The following is a 25,704-nucleotide window of genomic DNA, read 5'->3' as shown; positions in this document are numbered from 1 at the left end:
GCTGGTAAGGTGTGCATGCCCAGGCAGAAGGAGCAAGTGAGCCCCATAATGCATGACATACGCCAACAGAACCCCCCCCACTCAACAAGCCATTTTCTGGGTGAGCACTCATCTTCCTGAAATAAAATCCACGTACGAGGCTGTCCACTTGTAACTAGTCACCATGTTTTATTATTTTTTGCTCCTTATACAAATACGGCGTGTATGCTTGGCTGTGTCTGACTCTTGGTGACCCATGGACTGTGGTCCACCAGGCTCCTCTGTCCATGAATTTTCCAGGCAAGAATACTGGAGTGGGTTGCCATTTCCTCCTTCAGGGGATCTTCCTGACCCAGGGATCGAACTGGTGTCTCTTATGTCTCCTGCATCAGCAGCAGATTCTTTAGCACTGGCGCCACCTGGTAAGCCTTATACATTATATATATATGTATATATATATCTTTTAAATGCTTTGGAAGAACTCTTGAGAATTACAGAATGAGAGAAATAGACACCAAACTCTTCTAAGCTCATCTCTTCTCTCATCGACCGCCCCCTTCATTCCCAGGGTCCCCAAAGGAAAATTTTCAATCTCCTACCATCAAACAGAATACACTCCACTTTTCTCCACCTCACAGCCTTTCACAATACTGTAGTTAAAGGGACTCCATCAGGATCCATCCATTATGAGGACAGGCATACCTGATTGCTGTTGGTTAGAACCAGCTGTAAGGGTGCTTCTGGCTTCTGCTCCAATGCATAAAAAGCTTCGAAGCTGTCACTCCCTTACTCACAACAAAAAACAAGCTAAACACACTGAAAAGCAACTCTCAGAATCATCAGAGAATTAGAACGATGTGGAAAATCAGTTTACAGGGAGCAGAAACTGATGCTGGAGCCACGGCTGCCAGGAATGCAAGGGGTAAATGAGGAATCACTGGAGGCTCCGTGAGGAGAGTTAAAAACACGGGCTCACTTCTCAGGAGTTTCACCTCTAGGAGGCTCCCCGCCCCCTCCCAACCAGGTTTGTATTGTAAGGAATGGAGAAAATTCCTCTGGGGCTTTTGGTGGTGGGGAGGGGAAAGTGTTTTGAAATTTGCCCAGAGTTATCCTGTTCTTGCTCTGTTCTGAGTAAGGAAGGCTAGCCCTCCAGGGAAACACTTTTCTAAGCCTTATCTGATCTGGGGAAGGACAATTAGCTACCTGCAGCCTCTCTCGCTTTCCTGTCTCAAGTAAGGAGAGGGAAAAAAGCCTGAGAAACTCTTCGGAAGGTCATGACCCCCATACTGTGGCCCACTAAAAACCAGTAACACACCACAAAACAATCAAAATGGAGATTTAAACATGGGATTACAAAGGCTGCTCCTCCTTTCCAGTACTTGCCCACGTCACCCACCAACAGGGCTCCAGGGTAGTAACAGTGCATTATAACTGACACTCCATTTAGGAGCATTTTCGAAAGCAACCCAAAGACAACGAGGGGGACAAAAATAATGGAGAAAGGGCAGTCCTTTCAGCAAAGGGTGCTAAACAACTAGATACCCACTTGCAGAGAAACAAATCTAGAGACTGACCTTACATTTTTCATAAAAAGCAACTCAAAATGGAGCACACACCTAAATGTAAAATGCCAACTTTAAGAAGATAAAGCCAGAGAAAATTCACATGACTTTGGTTTAGCACTGAGTTTTTAACTATCACGCCAAAAGCATGATCCGTGAAAGAAAAATACTGGCAAGCTGGACTTCATTAAAATCACAAACTCTGGTCGGCAAAAAATACTGTTAGTAGAATGAAAAGACAAGTTCACAGACTGGGAGGAAATATCCTCAACACACATATCTGATAAAGGACTTGTATCCCAAATAATATAAAGACCACTTAAAGCTCAAACATAACAAAAACAGCTCAATTAAAATGTAAGTTATACAGATGGCAAATAAGCATATGACAAGATGCTCTCCGTGTCATATGGGAACTTACAAATTAAAACAAGATACCAGCACACACCTATCAGAATGGCTGTAATCCAGAACACCGACAACACCAAATGCCGTTGTGGAGCTAGAGGAACGCTCCTTCACGATGGGCAGAAACGCAAAACCTTCCTGCGGCTTCAAGACAGTTAGGCAGTTTCTCACCCAGGTAAACAGTCTTACTCAATTTATTCGAACTATTCTTATATTCAAATTATCCAAAACTAGTCTTATTCTATATTGTACTCCTAGGTGTCTACTCAAATGCCTAGAAATATTACGTCTGTGGAAAAACCTGTATATGAATACCTAAAGCAGCTTTATTCATACTGCCAAAACCTGGAAACAACCCAACTCAGTGGATAAACAAACTGTGGCACGTGTGTACAACTGAATATTCTTCAGGGATTAAAAAGAAACCAGCTGTTAAACCACAAAAAGATGGAGGAATTTTAAATATATGTTGCTTATTGAAAGAAGCCAGTCTGAAAAGGCTGCCTAATATGCAATTCCAACTAAATGACATTCTGGAAAAGGCACAACTATAGAAACATTGATGGAAAAAAAAAAGGGTCAGTGACTGCCACAGGTCAGTAGGGGTGCACTTTATGTGTTTGTCAAGCTCATAGAGCCCCAGTGTAAACGATGGTCTCTAGTTAATCACGTGCCAGGCTTGGCCCGCCATTCGTGACACATGCACCACGCCGGTCGGAGAAGGCGATGGCGCCCACTCCAGCGCTCTCACCTGGAAAACCCCATGGACGGGGGAGCCTGGTGGGCTGCAGCCCATGGCGTCGCAAAGAGTCAGACACGACTGAGCGACTTCACTTTCACTTTTCACTTTCATGCACTGGAGAAGGAAATGGCACCCACTCCAGCACTCTTGCCTGGAAAACCCCATGGACGGAGGAGCCTGGTGGGCCGCAGTCCATGGCGTCTCGAAGAGTCTGACGCGACTGAGAGACTTCCCTTTCACTTTTCACTTTCATGCATTGGAGAAGGAAATGGCAACCCACTCCAGTGTTCTTGCCTGGAGAATCCCAGGGACGGGGGAGCCTGGTGGGCTGCCGTCTATGGGGTCGCACAGAGTCGGACACAACTGAAGTGACTTAGCAGCAGCAGCAGCACCACGCCTGTGCAAGATTTACAAATAGAGGGAACAGTGAGCAGGGGACAGAGCAGGGTGGCGACTCTGCAGTCTCGGCAGTTCTCTGTAAACCTAAAAGCACTCTAAAAAATAAAGTCTATTAAGTAAAAATAAATCCGCGGCAGTCGCGTGGGCCCTGCAGTGATTAGGAACCAGCGCCTCACTGGGAGGAGCACACACGCAGTGCCTGAAGCTTCCGGCAGTTACACATGGAAGAGAAGTGATCTCTCGATTCTCTTACCTGTGTGCCGCTCCCCCAACCCAGGTGCCCCCCAGGAACACACAGGCCTTAAGGGTCTGGTCGTTAATGAATACACTGAATCAATGAATGGAAGGCTGACTGCAGTAAAGCATGGAAGTTCAGAGACGGCAAGAGAAGAAAACCAGTGAAAGCTGGACCCCTCAGAAGGTGGCATCTGTAGTGTTTGAGTCTATTGCTATACGCATACTGGTTACAGAAATGCCTACAGGAAAAATGACTTTGGTGGAATCCACATGCCTAGGCCCTAACCTCTGGGCGATGGGCATTCATCTGCAGCCTCAGTAGAGCCGGCTGCCGCCTGGAGCTGTTTCTACCCACAGGGCCTCCGGGAGCAAATTCCTGGCATCTTTGGTTTCTTATCACCAAGATTTAGTAACACTGAGGTCCTGTCTCAGAGGCTCCTGAGCCACAAACAAGATAATTAAAAAAAAAAGAAAACGAGACATTTTTGTTTATAAAATTTTCAGTTTGCCAAGCAAGAAGCTACAATCCCAGACTCCGTGGGTTCGGTGCTGGACACCTGGCAACCCGAGTTCTGAGGATTAAGTATGCTAACAAGGGAGACATATCAAGAGCAAGACACATACTAGACACTTAGTATTTGACACCTTCCGGCTTCCTGACTTCTGGTAAAGATTGAGAAATGGAGGGAGAAGCTGGTATAAAGTACTTGTTTGGGAAGTGTGGCAGTAAAAGAGAAGCGGATTAAGGAGGTGCTAGAAAAAGAAACATTAAAACATTTTTTCTTTTTTAAGAGACATTTTTCTGAATAAGGTCTGAAGAAAGAATAAATGGAAACTAATAAACCCCATAGGATGACATGCTTATATAAGAATGCTTTTAAAGATAAAATACTACTATTATCCTAACACATAGCAGGCTGAGCGCCGAAGAACTGATGCTTTTGAATTGTGGTGCTGGATAAGATTCTTCAGAATCCCTCAGATAGCAAGGAGATCAAACCAGTCAAACCTAAAGGAAACCAACTCTGAATATTCATTGGAAGGACTGATGCTGAAGCTCCAATACTTTGGCCATCTGATGTGAAGAGCCGACTGATTGGAAAAGACCCTAATGCTGGGAAAGACTGAAGGCAAAAGGAGAAGGGGACAATGGAGGATGAGCTGGTTAGACAGCATCACTGACTCAATGGACATGAATTGGAACAAACTTGGGAGATGGTGGAAGATAGAGGAGCCTGGTGTACTGCAGCCCACAGGGTCGCAAAGTCAGACTCGACTTAGTGACTGAACAACAACAAATTATTCTAACAACAGGACTTAACTCTCAGTGGGAATTATCATTAGAAACCCTTCTGGGTATTTTAGAATCAAGTCTTTTCAGGTAGGTGCAGAGCAAATACAGTCCTACAATATCAGAGATCTAGTCTTACAATACCTAAGGTAATACTTAGTAAAAATGTCCATTCAGAAGATTTTAACTAAGTATTATTTTAAGTAGGGTGGAGATTTGGGGTTTAGGTGATAATTCTGTCATTAGATTGGTTCAGGAAGCAAACTGAATGTTCATTTTCTACTTCATTGTTGATTAGCAATTAAAAGAATTTAGCCTACCTGCTGTAAGTAAGTGCTATCAAGCTAAACAAAGTACAGTGTTTGTAATGAAGATAGTAAAAGTTGGATGTTAGTGCACTACTCTTATTTTAGTTAAAGGAACAATGTTAATTTATCCAAGTGTATATATAATATATCAGATAATTGATCAGTTCTGCATCCATATACAGATTGCAAGCAGTTGTCTTCTTACATGTGAATGCAAAATACAGCATTAAAAGATTAGTTATATCACGTGAGGTACATTAACATTAATTATTCATTTTCCTTTTCCATCGCTTAGTAGATTAAGGCTAAAAGAACCATTTTGAAGCCAATAAAAATGAAAGCAAGCTCATTAGTAATAATGAATGAAGGTGACAACAGGTTATTTTTATAGTCACTAATGAACTGTAGGCATTTTCATTTAAACGTTAAAAATGCTACACCTGAAAATTTTAAATTATTTAAGTTAAAACAGGACCCCAAAACACAACGATGAGGACAACACACAGAAAAGTCACTGAGGAACAGTTTCGATTCAGTATTAATAGATAAAAACCATCTTAAAAATTTTGAGTGAATTTTTTCAAAAGACTACAGTTGTTTCGGTTTAAAGCAACGAGCTCTAATTAGGCAAGTTTAAAAACATGAAATAAAACAAAGCTTGTGCCCCCGGGGGAAAGCCGTGAATCTAAAACCACACCCCCCGGGGCATGTTGGTTAGTTCTATTATGATGTGAACTTAAGGGAGACTCCACAAAACCCAGGATCCGTTTCATTCTCTCTCTTACTCCACAGGGACAACGGGAACACAGAGTAAGAACAAGGAACTTGGTGCTCTCACAGTTCAGCATTCTTTACCTTTTTCCAGCTCAGAGGGGAGAGGACATCTCTGACACTCACAGGGTCAGCACGTGCAGGCTGCCTCACAGAAATGGCCTCGCTTAGTCCTCACCACCTCAGAGGAAGCAGCTCTGTTACCCACTGAGTGGAGGCGGGAGCTCAGACAGAGGCCTTGAAGGACTTTCCCCCAAATGACACAAGTCCTAAAGGCGGTGGGGCTGGAATCTGGACTCATGTCTGACCCCGAGCCTGCGCTCTTGACCCCCTTGCATCTTCACTCAAGCATGAGAAAGGACCTGGATTTTCCTACTGGGCCCCGAGGACAGAATGATGCCCAGCACGTGTGAAATACAGGGAAAGGCAAGTCTCCCAGCATCTGCTGGGACGCTTTAATTATTAGGCCTTTTTTTTTATTGGAACAGCTGCCTGGGTGGGTGGGGGCAGTGTGTGGCTGGCATCAGAGAGGCATGGACGCACTGGGGAGGGCTGGCCTGGTGGCTTGAAGCCATTTCAGCTCAAAGTGTCAGCTGTGTAGGAAGTAAAGCTAAAGTGGCAGGACTGCCTCCCCAAGGCAACAGGTGACAACCGGCCTCCCACACCTGTCGTGGCCCAAACACACACACACACACGGGCCCGAGTGGCCAGTCAGACAGAGCGGTCAGTGGCCAGCCTGCTTCTAGCACCTGAACTTTTTGAAACAAAAAGTGCTTTAGGAAAGGAGCCATCAAAAGATGATGACCCACTGCAAATGGCAGGGACTCCACGCCTGCAGCCCAGCTCACCCTGGAGAAGGACGCTCTGGGAAGGGTCCCCACCGGCAAGTTCCTGGGGCTGTGAGGCTTTCCGGGGTGGGGAGGGCTGCTCCCTGCCTCCCCGGACCGTCTGTGAGGTAGAGGTGTAAACAAACAGCCCCTGACAGAAGCCGGCGAGACTCAGACGAGGACACAGAAGTGAAGCACCTGGCGCGCTGTGATGCTCACAACTGCTGGCTTCCTTCCAGCCGCGGGAAGCCACGGGGCACACTGTCTCAGTGGCCCTGGGGGAGCGAACGGGCCCGTCTTGTCCACAGGGAGAACTACACGTTCGTACAGGGAGCTCTGGACTCACACTGCCACTGGGTCTAGCAGGCATCCAAGCCTGAGACCTCTGAAAGCCACCCTGACCTCCTACAACCCTGGCCCCCACACCTGGCGGCCAATGCCCGGCCCCGCCCGGCATTCCTGCACCGGCGCCACAGCCTCCCAGCCCATCTCCCTGTTCCCACCCTTCTACAGTCTCTTCTTTGGGCAGAAGCCAGAGAGAGCCTTTTAAAGCCTAAGTCAAACCTTTCCATTCTGGGGTTCAAAATCTCCAGAAGCTCCCCAGCCCGACCTCAGGTTAAAAGACAACAATTCTTACCGTGACCCATGAGGCCCCACGGGATGTGTCCCACCCCTGTAAGCCCCTCTCCAGCCCTCAGCCCCTCTCTCTCCAGCCCTAACTGCACCTCTACCGACTGGCTTCCAAACTGGGACCCAAGCTCACAAGGCTTTGGGAACGCTGCACTTCCAGCCTCCAAGGGACTACTCTCCCTGGACATCTGCCTGCCGCTCTCCCTCTTGCCGGTACCTCCTTGACCCCCTACCCAAATTGGCTACATACCATCCCTCTTTTCCATCACTCATCGGCCCCTCACCTTATTACCCCCTGGCAAATCAGACCTGTTTACCACCCACTAGAACGCAAGTTCCCGAGAGCAGGGAGCTTTACCTGTTCATTTATCCCTAACTGACCAGAACAATGCCTATCAATTGAACGCTCACTGAATTGAACATGAAAGTGAAAGTGAAGTCGCTCAGTCGTGTCTGACTCTTTGCGACCCCATGGACTGTAGCCCACCAGGCTCCTCCCTCCATGGGATTCTCCTGGCAAGAGTACTGGAGTGGGTTGCCATTTCCTTCTCCAAGGGATCTTCCCGACACAGGGATCGAACCTGGGTCTCCTGCATCCCAGGCAGACGCTTTAACCTCTGAGCCACCAGGGAAGTCCAGAATTGAACATACTGATATTTAAATGAGGAAAGAAAAACTACTGCAATCCCTTGATTACTGAATACTGGGTTTTATGTACTTTTCAGAAAACCATAGAAGGGCTTTTTTTGTTGCTGTGGTTAAAGGACAATTTTTCATGAGAGCAAAGAAGAAACAAACCCTGTCCTCATCCCAATACTACCGTGCTCACCCTCCTCCCCAGCACGGGGGCTCTACCTCGGTACCAACAGAGGAAAACTGAAGGGAGTGAGATGGAGGCAGCCATCAAAATGATGATTACACGGATTACTTATGAATTCAAAGAAATACACATGGAAGGCTCAATTAAAACAGCAGTGCCCCTCAGTATTCACAGCAGCACTATTCACAATAGCCAAGACATGGAAGCAACCTCAGTGTCCATCGACAGATGAATGGATAAAGATGTCATGTATACACGTATACACAATGGCATATTACTCAGCCATTAAAAATCATGAAACAATGCCATTTGTAGCAACGTGGATGGACCTGGAGCTCAACATACTAAGTGGAGTAAGTCAAAGACAAACATCATATGGTACTGCTTATATATGAAATCTGAAAAAAAAAAAAAAAAAAAAACGATACCGATGAATTTATTTACAAAACAGAAACAGACTACAGCCACAGAAAACAAACTTATGGTTACCAAAGGGGAGAGCAGGGAGAGGGATAAATTAGGAGTCTGGGATTAGCAGATACAAGCTATTGTACATAAAATAAATAAGGTCCTACTGTATAGTGTAGGGAACTATGTTCAATATCTTGTAATAAACTATAATGGAAAAGAATCTGAAAAAGAATATATATATAATGTATAAACTGAATCACTGCCGTACACCACAAATACAACATTGTAAATCAACTATATTTCGATTAAAAAGAAACAGCAGTGCCCAAGATAGTTTATATAACCAGACTTTAGTTATGTTAAAACAGCTATTTTAAAATGATAAAGATCAAAACTGTCTCTTAAGTTTTTCAGTAAAAGTATTAATTTTTTAAAAACTTGAAGTATATTTTCATAGTCATTATCAAATGGTTTCTAAACTTCCTAGAGGACTCATAAGTTGTTTTAAAATATTAATATGAAATGGAAAGTTGGGCGAGATCAAGTAGAGAATAAGAGATAATATTAAAACATTCAATCATATACATATGAAGAGAAAAAAGAAACCTTACTTAGTATGTCACAAATTTCTATTGTTATAAAAATGGAAGCTGCTATCAACCATGGCTCTGAGTTATAAATACCTGAGCCATATATATATGTGTGTCATCTTCACTACACTCAACAGTTACAGAAACAGACCTATTCTGGACATCAAGAGTCCAGTTTTCAGTTGTAAAGAGCATGTCATTTAGTTTGCCTCTTTAGTCATCTCATAATTTTTAATCTTTGAACTTATGCTCCTAAAACATCAGTCAGCTTTTCATCATGCAGAAACCTTTCAGTCCTAATAATGCCCTTGTTTCAATTTGAAATGAGACACAGAAACACAGAACCTGTAGCCTATCACTCAAAATAATAATTCTAACCTATATATCCCAAACCTCCCATGATCCTCTCCACGAGCCCTGAATCCAGGCAAGCTGAACTCATCCCATCCCTCTGCTCCCTCCAGTAGAATACACACACCCCCTTCCGTCTCTAGGCTGACCATGGAATTACAGCACCCCCTGACTCAGCACCTCCTCCACCCGCAGATAAGATCACCCCTCCCATGGAATCCTGTAGCTTTGTACCTTTCACTCTTGGCCCTTGGTCCTGTGTTAAAGCTACGTGTGTGTGTATTTTCATAACCTCCCATACTAAGCAGTAGATATCCTGAAGGTGGGGATCAAGTTTACTAAGCTTGTAAACGATAGTCATGGTTTCAAGAAAGCCTAAAGAAATCTGATTCATAGAGTCAGAAGGGAGGAGCCCAACACCCTTATCTGATATACTCATTCAGTCCATCAATAAACATTTCTAAGCTCATCCTGGAGCCTACTTCTCTCATCCTTGCCTTGCTGTGGGGGCAAAGGTGGCACACCTGTGGTAGCTGCTGTTCCCTCCCCCTCTGGACTTTCCTTGGAGCAGACACCACTGGACTACCATCAGGATACCCAGCCTCAGAATCCTCTGAGACATTACTATAAGCACAGCTGTTCACAGCTCCTTAGCAGGTTTTTACAGAAGGACTTGTGCCAAGGCCATTTTCTACACTGAGCAAAATGCTGGCTTCCGGGGACTTGCCTGGTGGTCCAGTGGCCAGGACTCTGAGCTCCCAGTGCAGGTGGCCAGGGTTCCATCCCTGGTCAGGGAACTAGATCCCACAGGCCACAACTAAGAGTTTACATGCTGCAACTAAGACCCGGGGCAGCCAAATATATAGAAAATACCAAGTGCTGGCTTCCTGGGACTTCCTTCCACTGGATTTCAGGAACAATATGTGTACATCTTCTGTGGCACACCCAGGCTTCCAAGTTTTAAAGACTACTTTTGTAATTCATTTTCTGTGTAGAAGTCCAACTTTTGTCGGATCTGCTTTAAGGAGTACAAAATTCCAAATTCAAAATTACCAACAGGGTTTTTAAAGATGTCATGAAACTGAGAGGCCTTAAAGCTGAGACTTGAAGTCTATAGGAAACACTTCATTCACCAGGGAATCAATCAATTGGAATGTAAACCCCAGCTTCACTACTAACTAGCTGTGTGAGATTATTTAACCTGAGTTCTCATTTTCTTGTTTATAAAAAGTGGGAACGATACCTCCCACCTCAGAGGACTGCTGTGAGAATTCAGTGAGACTTCTGAATTTTGTATTTCCATTTATGCCAACAAAGTTCATAAAAGGTTTTTTCTACTGAGGTGTGACTGACATGTCACATTGCATTAGTTTCAGGTGCACAACATGATGATGCAGTGTTTGCATCCACTGCAGAACGAGCACCACGAGGAGTCTGGCTACCCTCTGCTATCACACAGTGCTACCAAAAATTCTGTGTGCTGAGAAGCTTTACTCTCTTGGCAACTTTCAAATACACGTGATGATATTGTTGACTACAGTCATCTTGCTGTACATTACATCCCAATGACTCACTCATTTTAAGTGTGCACCTCAAAATTCATTTACCATGTTATTCACTCTGAATTGGGTGGGGCCAACTAAAACCCTTCACAGAGGGCTGGGAAATGTGCCCAACTAGCCTCTCAAATTATTACGATGTCTATTATATTGTTTTTAGTGTGACTTAGTTAGGGCGCCCCATATACTGAAGGCCTAACAGAAGTGGCATACTCATGTTTCTTGGCAATAGGATACACATAATCTAAATTTACCAATGGTGACATTAAGTACATTCACTATGTCGTACAACCATCAATTATCCAGTTCAAAAACGTTTCACCACCTGAAAAGGAAACCCTGTACCTATTAAGCGGTCACTCCCCACTGTCCCCTCCCTCAACCCCCAGCAACTACCAATCTGCTTTTCCTCTTAAGGACTTGCTGATTCGAATTTTTGAATGAGTGGAATCTTAAATATGTGGTCTTTTAATCTGGTTTCTGTCACTTGGGATGTTTTCAAGCTCCATCCATGTTTTAGCGAGCATCAAGACTTCATTCTTTTTTATGTGTGAGTGACATTCCATAGTGTGGATACACAGTATTTTATCTATTCATCAGCCACTGGGCGTTTGGGTGGTTTCCACCTTGTGCCTGCTGGGAATAATGTGAAAGTTCTGTGTGGGCATACGTTTGTCTTGAGTAGACCTTTAAGGGGTGGAGTTGCTGGGTCATAAGTTCCTGTTTTGAGGAACTGATAAACTCTTTTCCAATGCAGCTGATCCATTTCACATCCCGGCCCCCCACCAAAGCGCAAGGGTTCTCGTTTCTCTACCAATACATGCTGGCCTCTCTAATTACAGCCGCTGTTGGGTGTGGAGTGGTACCTCACTGTGATTACGACGTGCACATCCCTAATGGCTAATGATGCTGAGCATCTTTTCAAGTGCTCCTTGGCATTCTTCCTTTTTTTTTAAAATTGAGGGATAGTTGATTTGCACTGGCCTCCTTACTTTTCATAATCTGTTAAGTCATTCAGACCAGGAAAGAGTACCCGAGGAAGTGCGTTTACTTCCAAATGGCCGAAGACCAGAAACATTCATAACCCCTCCTGGGCTCACAAGGAACCGCCCACGACCCCCACAGCGCCCCCAGTGTGCTTGAGAACAGGTGTCCGGCAGCGTCAGGGCAGGCCGCACCCACGCCGCGATTCCGGCCACTCCGGTCGCGGGTGCGACCCTCTCCCTTGACCCCCGTGGTCCTCCCCTCAGCCGGTCACAGCGGCCACACCCTGTGCGTGTCTGGCGCCTCTGACCAAAGCCACTCTTCCTTGGCGTAAAGTCCCTCCGCCTCCTCTTTCTGCGTTAGCACTTCGTGTTTTTGTTTCTGCCTCCTACTTTCAGGCCGAGCATAGCGCCCCGAATAGAGTAAGCCGCCTCCGAGGGTTTGGGAGCGGGCGCAGGCGGCTCTCGTCAAAGGGACAAGGCGGTCACGGGGCAGCGCCCCGGGGGCCGCCCCACCTCGCGGAGACCTGATGATGGTGGCGCCCCCGACCCGCTGCTCTCCGGCAGCATTTCCTTCTCCAGGGGATCTTCCTGACTCAGGGACTGAACCCGCATCTCCTGCATGGCAGGTGGATTCTTTCCTGCTGAGCCACCGGGGAAGCCCTTTCATACCTGTGAAAAGTGAAAGCGAAGTCGCTCAGTCGTGTCCGACCGACTCTTGTGACCCTATGGAGTGCAGCCCACCAGGCTCTGGTCCATGGGATTCTCCAGGCAAGAGTACTGCAGTGGGGTGCCATTTCCTTCTCCAGGGGATCTTCCCGACCCAGGGACTGAACCTGGGTCTCCCGCACTGCAGGCAGACGCTTTACCATCTGAGCCACCAGGGAAGCTTCATACCTGTATTTTTGCTAATTATAATACATCACTGCACATAGGGTTACTTCAAAGCTGGGAGAAGAAATACCTTTCTTATAACCTCTCTGTAGAGAGGTACAATTTACAATACAGAGCACCTTCTCACAGCTTTAGGAATTTATAGATACTTATATCAATACGCCTGGGGGCTTCCCAGGTGGCTCAGCGTAAAGACCCCACCTGCAGTACAAAAGACGCAGGTTCAATCGGGAAGATCCCCTGGAGGAGGGCATGGCATCCCATTCCAGTATTCTTGCCTGGAAAAATCCCACGAAAAGAGAAGCCCGGTGGGCTGCAGTCCATGGGGTCACAAAGAGCTGGACATGACTGAAGCAACTGAGCATACCAGTATGCCTAGATGATACATGGATTTCCGTGGTATGTGTTTATATAGATTTATAAATTATACATTCACAAATTGTAAGCCCATCTTTCTTCACAGTTAGAACTTTTTTGCTTCAAAAGAGGTGCAATTGCCACTTGAAAATTGAAATGGTAAGTCATTTACAAAGTTGGAATAAATGGTCAGGTAATAAGTGTTTCTAATATGAAATACAAAGCCTTGATTATATCTGATGAAAACACAAAATACAGACTTCCTGCATGAAGAATCAGTTTCAGATTGTATGATGCTTTACTATTTTATACAACCTTTTATTTGAACTATAATGGACAGGATGATCTGACACCATAAAATTAATCACATCAGAAAAAGCTCCTCTTTTCGAAACATAGAAAATTACATCAGCGTAATAGGCTGCACTGCTGGCAGACTTCCTGGGCTCCAATTAACCTGCCATTAACCAGATGAGGGACTTCGGCAAGTTATCTAACTCTCTTTGAATACCAGTATCCTCATCTGTAAAATGAAAACAATAATAGCACCTGCTTTAGAGAATTATCAAAGTGAGCAAAGGAGTTCATATGCATTTGGGAGGCACAAAGCAAATAAAATAAATTCCTTATTAACTCTTTCCTATTTTTGTGGGAAAGAGTTTAATCTCTTTAAAGTGAGCCTTACATGCAACTAAAAGATAAATGGTTTTGATCAACAACAACTGCTTTGGCTCAACTTAGCTTTCTCATTGCCTCTGGTATTAATTCTATTTTACCTAAATTTTAGGAATCTGTTTGAGATACTTCTCTGAATAAACAACATTTCTTCAAAAATATTTTAGGTTTTCCCCCCCCCCCGGGCCCCCCCCCCCCCACCGCTCTTATTTTTAAGACCCAAGACCATCAGGTTGGATTTTGAGTGTCAACAAGACAAAAGTATAATAAACATTTTTTTAAACTGCGTATCAATAACAAAAGCAAACCTATGATTGTCTAGGTTCCCTGATGCTGAAGAGATAAAATCTGTTTTGCGCTCAATTTAGGAAATTGGCCTAAACAATTTAATAGATGCTTCAAAATAATGTAATAGCTGGCTGAACTGGAACAAAGTAACATAGTCTAAATAGATGTAACCTTGAGGTTCTTACACCTCACAGGAAATCTGTCAGCTCCCCAAAGCAGAGTTTCCTTTTATTCCTTGAGAAATAAATGAGAACAAGCTTTATTTTTCTATGGTTTAAAGATGAAAAAACGGATTCAAAGTTTCTTTTGAATATTTTGCCAAAATATTTTCCCCCGACCATTTCTGTTTTCCCTTTTCCAACCTTTTCCATATTTTCTAAGTTTTAAAAAATAAACATCATTTGATTTAAGGACAAAACTGAAGTTTTAGACAAACTTCAGTTTCCTCTTTTAAACGAGCACTGTTCCTAGAGTGGAACTGTGTACCTGCGATAAAGATTTATGTGCACAGTTCCAGGTACACACCCTGACGACCTGAGTCACATGAACATTATTCATATGACTTACTCTTTGACAAACACAGTGGATTAAAATATTTTACCTGCCAAATCCTGGCTGCAGAGCTCTGGTCTTTGGCTTTGCGTCTGTTTGTTCATTCCTCCCTCCTGACAGGGCAAGGCAGTTTTGCCCCTGAGCTGTTTGCCCGCTGTGGTTCCTGGGACTGTGCTGTGATGTGTGTGAAACCCCAGCACTTAGTAGCAGTCTGTAGGAACAATCCCAGAAAGCGCAGTCCTAAACCCAGGTGGTTAAGGAGCTGCTCTTTCTTTAGAGAGAAGGATATCAAACCCCTCACATGGTCACTGGTCTTGACTTAAGCAACGGGATGACCCTACAGGCCTTCCACTGTCAGATAAGGGCCTGCCAGGGGCCAGGTCACAAACAGTTCAGGTCTCAGAGGCCAAAATCCTCTGCACCCTGACAGCAGCTGCAGACAACCACGAAAAAGTGGGCACGGCCGGGTCCCACTCACATTTCGGTTACCTATCGGTGCTGGCCACCCCTTGGCTCTAGTTTGCTCAGTTAAGGTACGATTGATAAAAGGTGAGGCTTCAGTAAAATGAATTTGAAGGGAATTTCAAAATATATGCTAATTCTTTTTAGAATCTTCAAGTGATAAGAGAGCATTTAGCACAACAATGATTAAAATGTGGCATGTCTCTTGAATCATTAAAATATTTTTCTATCAGTTTCAATTACAGTTGAGAAAAAGTAATGACACATTTTCTTAATATTTTCTACAATAGGAGAACAGACTTTATTCATAAGGGACCTTTAAGTTTCAAAAGAAAACCATCAGGAATGACTTCCTTGGGAGAAGGATATATAACTGACCTATAGAAAATTAAAACCTCCTGTTATTTCTTAAGTTTTAGACAATTAGAATAGCTTATAACTTTTAGATATTTAAAGTATTTTCTATAAAGTCTGAGTCACTTCCCCACAAAATTGGCAGAATACCTTTGTATGAATATGATAGAAAATAAAGGAGCATTTCTATTGCTTTGCAAGTTCTAAATATCTTACAAGAGTTTTATCAAATGGCAAGTCCTATTATATCAACTATTTTTATTTTCTAAGAAGTAAACATAATTTAAATCAGAGAAGCTCCACTATTACTTGGCATTTCTACTTTTCATTTCTTGGTGACTTTCAATGACAAAACTTTTATACCTAATAGGTGACCCCAGTATGCAAGAGAACAATGAGATGACAAAAAAAAACCCTTCCAGAAAGACTCTCTCATGAATGATAATCAAGAGGCACTACAAAGCATCAGCAGAATTAGACTGTCAAGAGCCCCGAACTACACAGAGAATAAAAAGGGTCAAAACAGAAAACAAAGCTTTTTCTAAAAGTTGATCAGCAAATGCAGTAACTAAAAGACAAATAACCCAATTAAAAATGGGCAAAGATCTGAACAGACATTTCTCCAAAGATATGAAATGGCCAGTAAGAATGTGAAAAGATGCTTGATATCATTAGCTACTAAGGAAATGTGAATCAAAAAAAGTCCAAATGCGGCAGTACTTCATGCTTCCTAGGATGGCTGTAATAAAAACCAACCAACCAAACAAACAGACAGTAACAGGTGTTGGCAAAGATGTAGAGAAACTGGGCCCCTCATACACGGCTGGTAGAATGTATGTGCTCAGGTGCTCTGGCATGTCCAACTCTTTGTGGCCCCAAGGACTGAAGCTCTCCAGGCTCCTGTTCATGGAATTTTCCAGGCAAGAATACTGGAGTAGGTTGCTATGTCCTACTCCAGTGAATCTTCCCGACCCAGGGACTGAACCCCTATCTGTCCTGTCTCCTGCACTGGCAGGCAGATTCTTTACCACTAGTGCTATCTGGGAAGTCTGGTGGAATGTGTAATGGTGCATTCCATTTGAAAAACAATCTGGCAGTTCCTCAAAGGGTTATATTTAGAGTTACGATATCAACCAGCAATTCCACTCCTAAGTGTATACCCAAGAGATGGAAAAATGTAGGTAAACACAAAATTTGTACACAAATGTTCATAGTAGCAGTATTTTTAGTAGCTAAGAGGGAGAAGAAACCCAAATGTCCATCAACTGATAAAATTAAATGTGGTAGATCTATACAATATTCCATTTATATGAAATGTTTAGCAAAACCATACCTATAATAGACAAAATATATTAATGGTTAAATATGGCTGGAGTTGGAGGTGAATGGGAAATGACTGCTAATGGGTATGAGATTTCTTTTTGGAGTGAGAAAAATATTCTGAAGTTGACTCTGATGATAATTTAAAACTTTGGGAATATACTAAAAATCACTAAACTATATTACTTTAATGGGTGAACTGTACTATGTATTAATTAGATCTCAGTAAAAAAATTATAAAAATATAATAAAATTAATTTGGATAGTAATGAGAAAGAATGAAATTGAAAACAACAGAATTGACTAGAAAAAATCTAAATGCCATATACAGTAGGCCTTTCGAAAACACCGTATCTAAAAATGCATGTATAAAAATGTGTAAGACTTCTTAAACCTACAAAACAGAGCTAACAGAAATTTTTAAAGTTCCAAGTCAATTTCCATTTCTTTATACATTTATAACTGACAGTAAGAGAGTTTTTAGTGTTTCCGACAAACATTTTTAAAGGTCACAGGGCAATCATAATTTCTCCCACTGATTAAGATGGCTTTGCATAGTTTTAACTTGTATGGCCATCTTGTGGTCTTGCCTATATTTAAAATTAATGAGTTAAATGTATCATTTCAGAAATTAGAAAAGAACAGTAGAGTAATCCCAAAGATGGTACAAGGAAGAAAATAAGGGTAAGAGTAGAGATTAATATAAAATGAAGATACAATAGAGAGAATTGAAAAAATCTGTTCAGGAGTAACCAAGGATAATCAAGGCAAAATGTATATTCTTATTAATATATCACCCACTTCATGGAAGAGAATAATGCCGATGAAAACAAGCGGCACAGATTTCTGAGTTCTCAAACACTTGTGAGCATATGAAGTGACGAGAGAGTCATCTTTCTGGTCTAGGAGACTTCAGAACACACTCTCTCCCGTCTCCCAGCCACCCAGAACGTGTCAGGGCCTGCTCCCTCAGTCTGCCCCACTCATGAGGGGGCCCGAAGCAGTGCAGGCTGGCAGCGGCGCTGTAGCGACGCGAGCCTCACTGAGCCTCTCTCAGGCGATGGGCAGCCCAGGGAAAAGGAAGACCTGGCCGGCCTCCTGGCCTGCTCACAGGGTCGTTCCTGGGCGGCACCTGGGCTGTCCACCACATTCGCCTAGAGGTCACGACCTCACAGCCCCTGCCGCCTTGCTTGGCAGCAGCGCACGTGGCTGCCCGCGGAGGTTATCTCAGCCCGTGCAGAGGCCGTGACCACCACGCTGACTCTTCCAGTCTATGGGCTCCCCGAGGAAACGCGGGCTGAGCACCTGCCCTCGGAGGTAGACCTGGGAGGTCATGTCCACCGCCCGGACTCCCGAGGATGAGACGAGGCAACATGCTCACAGCACGCACCTACCAAGACCTGAGTTTCTACCTGAAACTCAGTCCAAAGGTTAAGCAACAGGCCTAAGAAGCCAAACGTTATGTCTGAACACTTCTGGTATTTCCATCTTCCTCGACCCATGACACCTGGTGTTCCTGGGTGGGCCCCTAGACCACTGAGCTTGAAACAACACCCAGGCCACCCCTCCCCAGGCTTTGGATGCTCGGACACCAACGATTCCTGGTCATCACCTTCTCGACAAGGTCGCCACTGAGTGGGTTCCATTTTCTTCCTCTTCAGCTACCTGACTGGCTACCTCTTTCCTTTCCCTTGGCCTCAGGGACGTGCAGTCAAGTGTGGAGGTGGGGAGCCTGGATTCTCAAGTCAGACCACCTGCTGTGTGGTCCAGGCACACACTCCCCTGCAGGTCTTAACACCAATACCACAAGGTCAGAAACCAGACAAGAGAATCTTCTTGAAAAACAAGAAAGACACAATCTACTTCAGGTCTTTCTCTTTTTCCTATGAACTGTCCTCTGCTCTTCCATACAGGAATTTAAACAGAAACAGCGTAGTATTTCAGTCTAAACTTTAACAACAAGATAAACTAAGTGAATCAAAAGCAGAACATGTCAGGCCTCCAAAAGCAACAAGGACAGAACTTTCTCATGGAATGGCTGTGAGTAGAAAGTTAAGTATATGATACAGTGAATATATGTGAAAAGGACAACTTGGAACAAAAATGAAACACAGCAAGTAATTTCCATCTCCTCTGAATGAAACGCATACGCACGAACGCTTTCCTCATTGAAGCTGAAGTTTTAAGACTATGTTTATAACAACACGGTTGCTGTGGAAACAGTTGATTCAACAGTATGAACTCACAGCTGAATCAAGTAAGGTGTGGAACAGAAGTCTTATTCAAACAGTGGCAAGAACCATAAAACATTAAAAAGACACTGAATGACGGTGAGTCAAAGCACCATATGTTTTAACCTAAGGATCAGGCATTTTTTTTGCCTGATGCCTGACACAAATAGGATGTTTCTTTTTAATTAAGTTCTATTTTTGGAACCCTATAATCAGTCCAATCATCCGGCAAACATCCTAAGTTTTACTGCTTCTGTCCACATAACAGCATGCAATTTTTTTTGACACTGTGTATTTTATTAAATTCATCCACTTTGGATGGGGTTACTAGAAATCAGATCTTGCCAGAGCATGCAGAAGTTATGGCACCAACAGAAGACAACTCAGGGTTTTGAAAATTTTCTGCATGTAACCGATTCTATTACATATCGCAGTACTGGCTTATTCATCATTTAGCATCACTTCAGCTTAGCTTTTGGCTACAGATTTCAAGACTATGAACTCTCTAAGTACAAAAGGTGTCAGAGAATGTTAACAAGGGCCCAGATCCACTGCCTTACCCAGCAGCCCAGCCTCCAACCCCAGAACCGTCACCACACCTCGAACTTGTTCCGTGGCTTTTATGGGTCAGTTAAGAGCTTTCCAAGCGATCTTGGAAAAACACTGCATCTAAAAACCCTCAAGACACTTAGCACAGAAACCCATTATCTGAACCTTAAACACATGCTCCTTTGCCCCTCCTCTGCTTCCCGGTCCCCTTTTTAACTGGAGAGGGACGTACTTTTCTTTAAAAGGAAGTACACACACTGTACCAATCCTTTCCTCTGGTTTTCTGAGCCCTTCAAATTCTGACACATACTGTGAAGTCTGAAATGTTACCCTTTGTCAAGTAAGATGTGTTCAACAAGTTTTTAAAATGATGCTTCTGTGTGAGGCTCTGGAGACGGCACAGTGAGCGAGCTTTGTACGGAGAAGCCTCGGCGCGCCCAGGTGTGGCTGCCCGCACCCTCCGCGAGCGCACAGGGGATCCATTCATACCAGCAAAGCCGGAAAAATCACAACCCAGGGTGACTGGGGAAGCAGCAACGGCCAAGAGCAGAGCGTAAAGGAGCCGGACTCTGTGGGGTGACTCACAGGAAATGCACTGCCAGCGGCGGGAGGCCCGGTGCTCACCCCTCCAGTTAGGAATCTAGGTCAAGGCTCCCGGGCTTCATGCTTCAAGGGGGACCTGGAGCCCAAACCTCAGGGGCAGAAGCGCAATTCCCAGTGGCCTGCCCTCATCTAAGCCTCCACCGCGGACAGACTGCAGAGAAGTCCATCACCGCAGAGGCAAAGGAACCCGAGTGCCCCCTTTCTACTCTGGATTTGTGCCATTTCCCCATGTGCTCTTCTCCAGGTTCACAGGACGGCAGCCCAGGAACCGCGGCTCAAGTTAGGTGGACAGGTAATGGACGGTTAGCTCACCCAGCTCTGTTGACACGGGGGACCCGGTGGCAATCTCCCCAATCTTGGCCACTCCATCGTAGTAGGCTCTTCCTGCCTGGATCATAGCTAGAGAGGGAAGGTGGCACACAGTCACTTACACACAGAAAGGAGGAAGCGATACAGGTTTCCTTCCAAACACCTGAGTCCCTTGTGGCCAAGGCGAGTGTGGCTGAGAGGGCAGGGGTGGTGCTCGAGAGCTGTGCTGGGTGGCGAACCCCCACACCGGATAGCACCCAGGGCACCCTTGCCTCTGACCAGCCCTGGGAACCTTCAGCCGCAGGGGCTGGAGGCCCAGAGGAGCTGCTCTTGACGCCAGTCCCAGAGCGGTTGTGTTCCTAACACAGGCTCAAGGCTGGGACATGTCCACTCCAGCCAGCTGGTCACTTATAGCAACACAAGCCTGCAACACTGTTAGCTGGAGGGGCTTGTATGGGGTGGCCTAGGCACCGGGGCCTTTGACGGCATTTTTACCTTTTCCTGTTGAAACAGATAATCTAAGGCACAAGCAACTACCATATTGTTGCCAGGAGAAAAGTGTATGAAATCTGAAATACATTATCATTTCAAAAAACAATGCAATTACCTGAAAAATGACCGAATGCTCTGCTTTTCTTTCCCCTCCTTTTTGGCAGAGACAGGAAAACTTATCTTAAAAATCACATTTCTCCTTTAAAACAGAGTCTGAAAACTACATTATAAGGTATAGAAATCTGCTTTTGATTTGGTTTACTTTTTCTTTCCTTTTTTTGGGGGGTGGGCGGTGGTTGGAGAGCATGTCAGAAGCAAGACCAATCTGGGTTTGAATTCCACTGTTACTTCCAACTAACATGACCTTGTTGGGCAAGTTAGTTTCTTTTCGGAAACAAAGGATGTTAATCTAAAAATGCCATAATAGCATGTGTATTGGACAAACTAGTCGAAGCTGCTAATACCAATCCTTTCTCTTACTTTACAGCACGCTGGGTTTCAGGAGACTGATGGTATGCAGTAAGCAAGATTTTCAATAAGACCTAGGCTATTTAGTGTGACTTTGGAGAAAATATTTCATCTTGCTCAAAGGCTGGCTTCTTACACAGACCTCACTTTGCCTGGGAGCCTTGGAGATCACAGGATTTTGGAGATAAAAGAGCCCTAAGCAATCTCCTCTCACTGAGAAGAAAATCTGAGGCCACACCAGCCACTCTGCCCCAGTGTAGAGCAGGAATTGTTTTCAAAGATGGATTTTAAAGATATTTCAAGTTGAAAAAAGAGGTCATAGACTTAATTAATCTACAAGTCTTGTTGAAGATGCTGGTGCTGCTGCTGCTAAGTCGCGTCAGTCGTGTCTGACTGTGCAGCCCCACAGACAGCAGCCCGCCAGGCTCCCCCGTCTCTGGCATTTTCCAGGCAAGAACACTGGAGTGGGGTGCAATTGCCAAAAAAGTAGGAGTTTCATGGCAAATAGATGAATCTATTTTTGCAGGTCTTGAGAGTAAAATTACAAAGTTACAGCTTTTACAACATACATATACAAATAAGTTTAGGAAATGTAATGGCCTGCTGCTGCTGCTGCTAAGACACTTCAGTCGTGTCCGACTCTGTGTGACCCCATAGACGGCAGCCCACCAGGCTCCCCTGTCCCTGGGATTCTCCAGGCAAGAACACTGGAGTGGGTTGCCATTTCCTTCTCCAATGCATGAAAGTGAAAAGTGAAAGGGAAGTCACTCAGTTGTGTCTGACAGTATTACTGTAATGGTCTACTACAGTATTATTTCATAAGACTGAGGATGGCAAAAAGCAAAGGACTAAAGAGCCTCTTGATGAAAGTGAAAGAGGAGAGTGAAAAAGTTGGCTTAAAACTCAACATTCAGAAAACAAAGATCATGGGATCTGGTCCCATCACTTCATGGCAAATAGATGGGGAAACAAAGGAAACAAAGGACAGACTTTATTTTTTTCGGCTCCAAAATCACTGCAGATGGTGACTGTAGCCATGAAATTAAAAGACGCTGGCTCCTTGGAAGAAAAGTTATGACCAACCGAGACAGCATATTAAACAGCAGAGATATTACTTTGCCCACAAAGGTCCATCTAGTCAAAGCTATGATTTTTCCAGTAGTCATGTGTGGATGTGAGTGTTGGACTATAAAGAAAGCTGAGGGCCGAAGAATTGATGCTTTTGAACTGTGGTGTTGGAGAAGACTCTTGAGAGTCCCTTGGACTGCAAGGAGATCCAACCAGTCCATCCTAAAGGAGATCAGTCCTGAATATTCATTGGAAGGACTGATGCTGAAAAGCTGAAACTCCAATACTTTGGCCACCTGATGTGAGGAACAAACTCATTTGAAAAGACCCTGATGCTGGGAAAGATTGAGGGCAGGAGGAGAAGGGGACAACAGAGGATGAGATGGTTGGGTGGCATCAGCGACTCAATGGACGTGAGTTTGAGTAAACTCTGGAAGTTGGTGATGGACAGGGAAGTCTGGTGTGCTGCAGTCCACGGAATCACGGGGAGTTGGACATGAATGAGCGACTGAACTGAACTGAGGATAACCATAAAGCATAATTATAAAAAAAGAGCAACAACAAATAGCATTTAGGTAGACTCTCCAAATCGCCACTAAGTTAATTCATCTACCAGACGGCATCACAGGGTGCTGATGTTACCACCCTGTTTCATGAAGAGGAGCAGAGCAGAGACATTCTGGGCCAGACCCAAGGTCAGTGAAGAAACAGAGGCAGTGCACGCAAGGCCAGCTGGCGTGGTCACTTCCTCAGTTCAAATCACGGTGCTTTTTGACTCTTTGGTCTCAGCTAGCACTGAAAAAGAGGTGACTCCACCTAAAAACAAGGCTTATAGCCAGTAAGCTGTCAAGTTAATATATGTAATATTTTAGTGGGAAGATTTAAAATTGTGAGGTACTGATAAACTGAAAAGCAAATTAGCAGGAGAAGGGTAATACAGGATTACACAACACAAACAAAATTTTTGGTCTGTATCCACATACTACATTGAAATTTTTTCAATTTCAACAGTTTCAAATTTTTCCAGTTTCACTAACTGTTGACTTATGTTTAAAACTATTAAACCTTCTTAATCTAGTAAAATATCCTGCTTTTATGATAAAGCTGTATTAATGTAAAAATTATTTATCCAGAAAAAAAAGAAACTGGTATTTTCATAATTGTGCTTCCTCTTGTGAATATATTAGAGATCTTATACTGGCTACTGTTTTAAGGAATGAAGCTTATTAGTTTTCATTTAGTGGCTGACCAGCTATTTCATCAACCTAAACTACACACTTCCACCAGAAAAATTTTCCTTAAAATATGTTTTCACTAAGTTACAGTTCTGCTCAAAAAGCTTCAGTGGCCTCCCACTGCCCAGGGGGAGCCTGTCTCACTCCACAGAGTTCATCGTGGATTTTTACAATTGTGGCCTTCAATGAATCACACCTCCCAGCTGGTGGTGGTGTCTAGGACACAGAGGAGTGGTTTGGTCATGTGACTTGCTTTGGCCAATGGGGTATAAGCAGGCATAACTCCCACGGGACTTGTATTCTTGGGACAGCCAGCCAGGCCTGAGAAAGGAGGTGAGCCCAGCCCTGGCCCCAGCTGATTCTGACTGCAATGCAGAGTCTCGGGCATACAGGCAACTGTACTACCTTTACAGGACCATTGGAAATAGCGAACTATTGTCATCTGAAGCCATCAAAATCAGGGGCAGCGTGTTACACAGCAACAGGTAACCGATGCTGCATCCAAATATGCTAATAATGGGACCTCATTCCACCTTAAGTCTTCTACTCCCGCACGCTCTGCACCCATGCGAGTGCGGACCCCGGGGCTCGGCTTGCAGGCTGTCTCTTCTGTCTAGAGCACTAGAGAGCAGTGGCTGCCTGCTGCCACCTGTCAGCCAGCTCAGCTCCCGCACGGCCTCCTGCCTGCTCTTCTCCTGACTTCCTGCTCAGACCCCCTGATTGTGCTCTTTATGAGCAGTGTCTGCTGCCTGACTGCACACGTGGCATCATTGACTGTACTACAGATTTTTACCAAGGACTTGACACGTTTTATTGAAGTTTCTCAGTGGCTTCAGCTAAAAACAGATGGCCTGCAGAAATTCTGGAAACACCTTATGAAGTGCAAAATAGGCCTCAGGAGGTATTAAAGTGATAAGAGGCCTCTGGGGAGAAGTCCTGTTAGTAGGAGGCTAAGCTGTGGGCTGTTCACTGTGTCACTTTATAAATCTCTGTCTCAGAGAGGCAGCTCATGCTAGAAAGGAAAAAAACAATTGCAGGTCAGAGTGCTCTCCTTCATGGTGATGGATAAGGTGACGACTTTGTGATCTTGTGACTAGGTGATCATCAGGGGAGAAAAAAGTGAAAGTGTTAGTTGCTCAGTCATGTTCAGCGCTTTGTGACCCCATGGACTGTAGCCTGCCAGGCTCTTCTGTCCATGGAATTCTCCAGGAAAAAATACTGGAGTGGGTAGCCATTCCCTTCTCCAGGGGATCTTCCTGACTTAGGGATCACACCGGAGTCTCTAGCATTACAGGTGGATTCTTTACCTTCTGAGCCACCAGGGAAGGCCCCCACCCCCTCATCAGGGGAGAATCAGCTTGCAAAAGAAGGCTCCAGCTTGTTAAAAGAGGGAGGGGGCACCCACAGAAGTCATCCATACTGCCGGGGGTGTGAGGGAGGAAAAGGCCAGGCCTGCTGCACTTCCTGACGCTGGACACTGGCTGAGAGCACCAAGATCTAGAGGAAAGTCAACAAGCAGTTTATGGGGGCAGCGACTGCAACAGCAAAGCGCCTGTCATCCAACGTCCCAAGCCTTGCCAGCACCTCCCCTTTCCTGGCACATGGCCAGGCTGAGGGTGTGAGGGCGCAGGTTTATTTTCAAAACATCACCAGGGAGCAGCTGGAGGTGGGGGTATTGTGAAGGACAGAAGCAAGACGGGAAGAAGAAACACAGAGCTTGACCTGAAGGCTTCTTCAAATCTCAAACTGTTGGAAACTAAACTTTCTAGTTTGGTCCTAGTGAATCAGGGCAGATGGTAAAACTGGGATCTGAATGTTTGGCGGTGGGTGACACGTGCTACATATGGAGAGTGGTTCTGGCCGTGTTAGAATTTGGTGATTATTTTCAAGGTGATCACTGACAACACCCACCTTGCGGAGGGGAATGCACGTGTCGATGCACATCACTTTCCTCAGATGAAATCTGTTCAAACCAGCAA

The 25,704-nt window shown here is 44.6% G+C and overlaps 1 protein-coding gene and 1 non-coding gene across 2 annotated transcripts in view; both read right to left on the bottom strand.

Moving 5' to 3' along the window:
* The window catches only part of BAIAP2L1 (BAR/IMD domain containing adaptor protein 2 like 1), a 77,353-nt gene that overhangs the window by 23,131 nt on the left and 28,518 nt on the right, over positions 1-25,704 (bottom strand). The window contains exon 3 of the mRNA XM_040230872.1: positions 20,466-20,552. Within this exon, the coding sequence (XP_040086806.1) occupies positions 20,466-20,552 (87 nt within the window). The remainder of the gene's footprint in view (positions 1-20,465; positions 20,553-25,704) is intronic.
* On the bottom strand, positions 7,714-7,786 carry TRNAP-GGG. Its single transcript has one exon. It is a non-coding gene; the product is annotated as a tRNA-Pro (tRNA).

This window comes from Oryx dammah, unplaced genomic scaffold, assembly GCF_014754425.2.
Source record: "Oryx dammah isolate SB20612 unplaced genomic scaffold, SCBI_Odam_1.1 HiC_scaffold_2, whole genome shotgun sequence".
In the NCBI taxonomy this organism is placed as follows: Eukaryota; Metazoa; Chordata; class Mammalia; order Artiodactyla; family Bovidae; genus Oryx; species Oryx dammah.
Note: the sequence above shows the minus strand (reverse complement) of the source record. Positions and strands in the feature narration are given on the sequence as shown.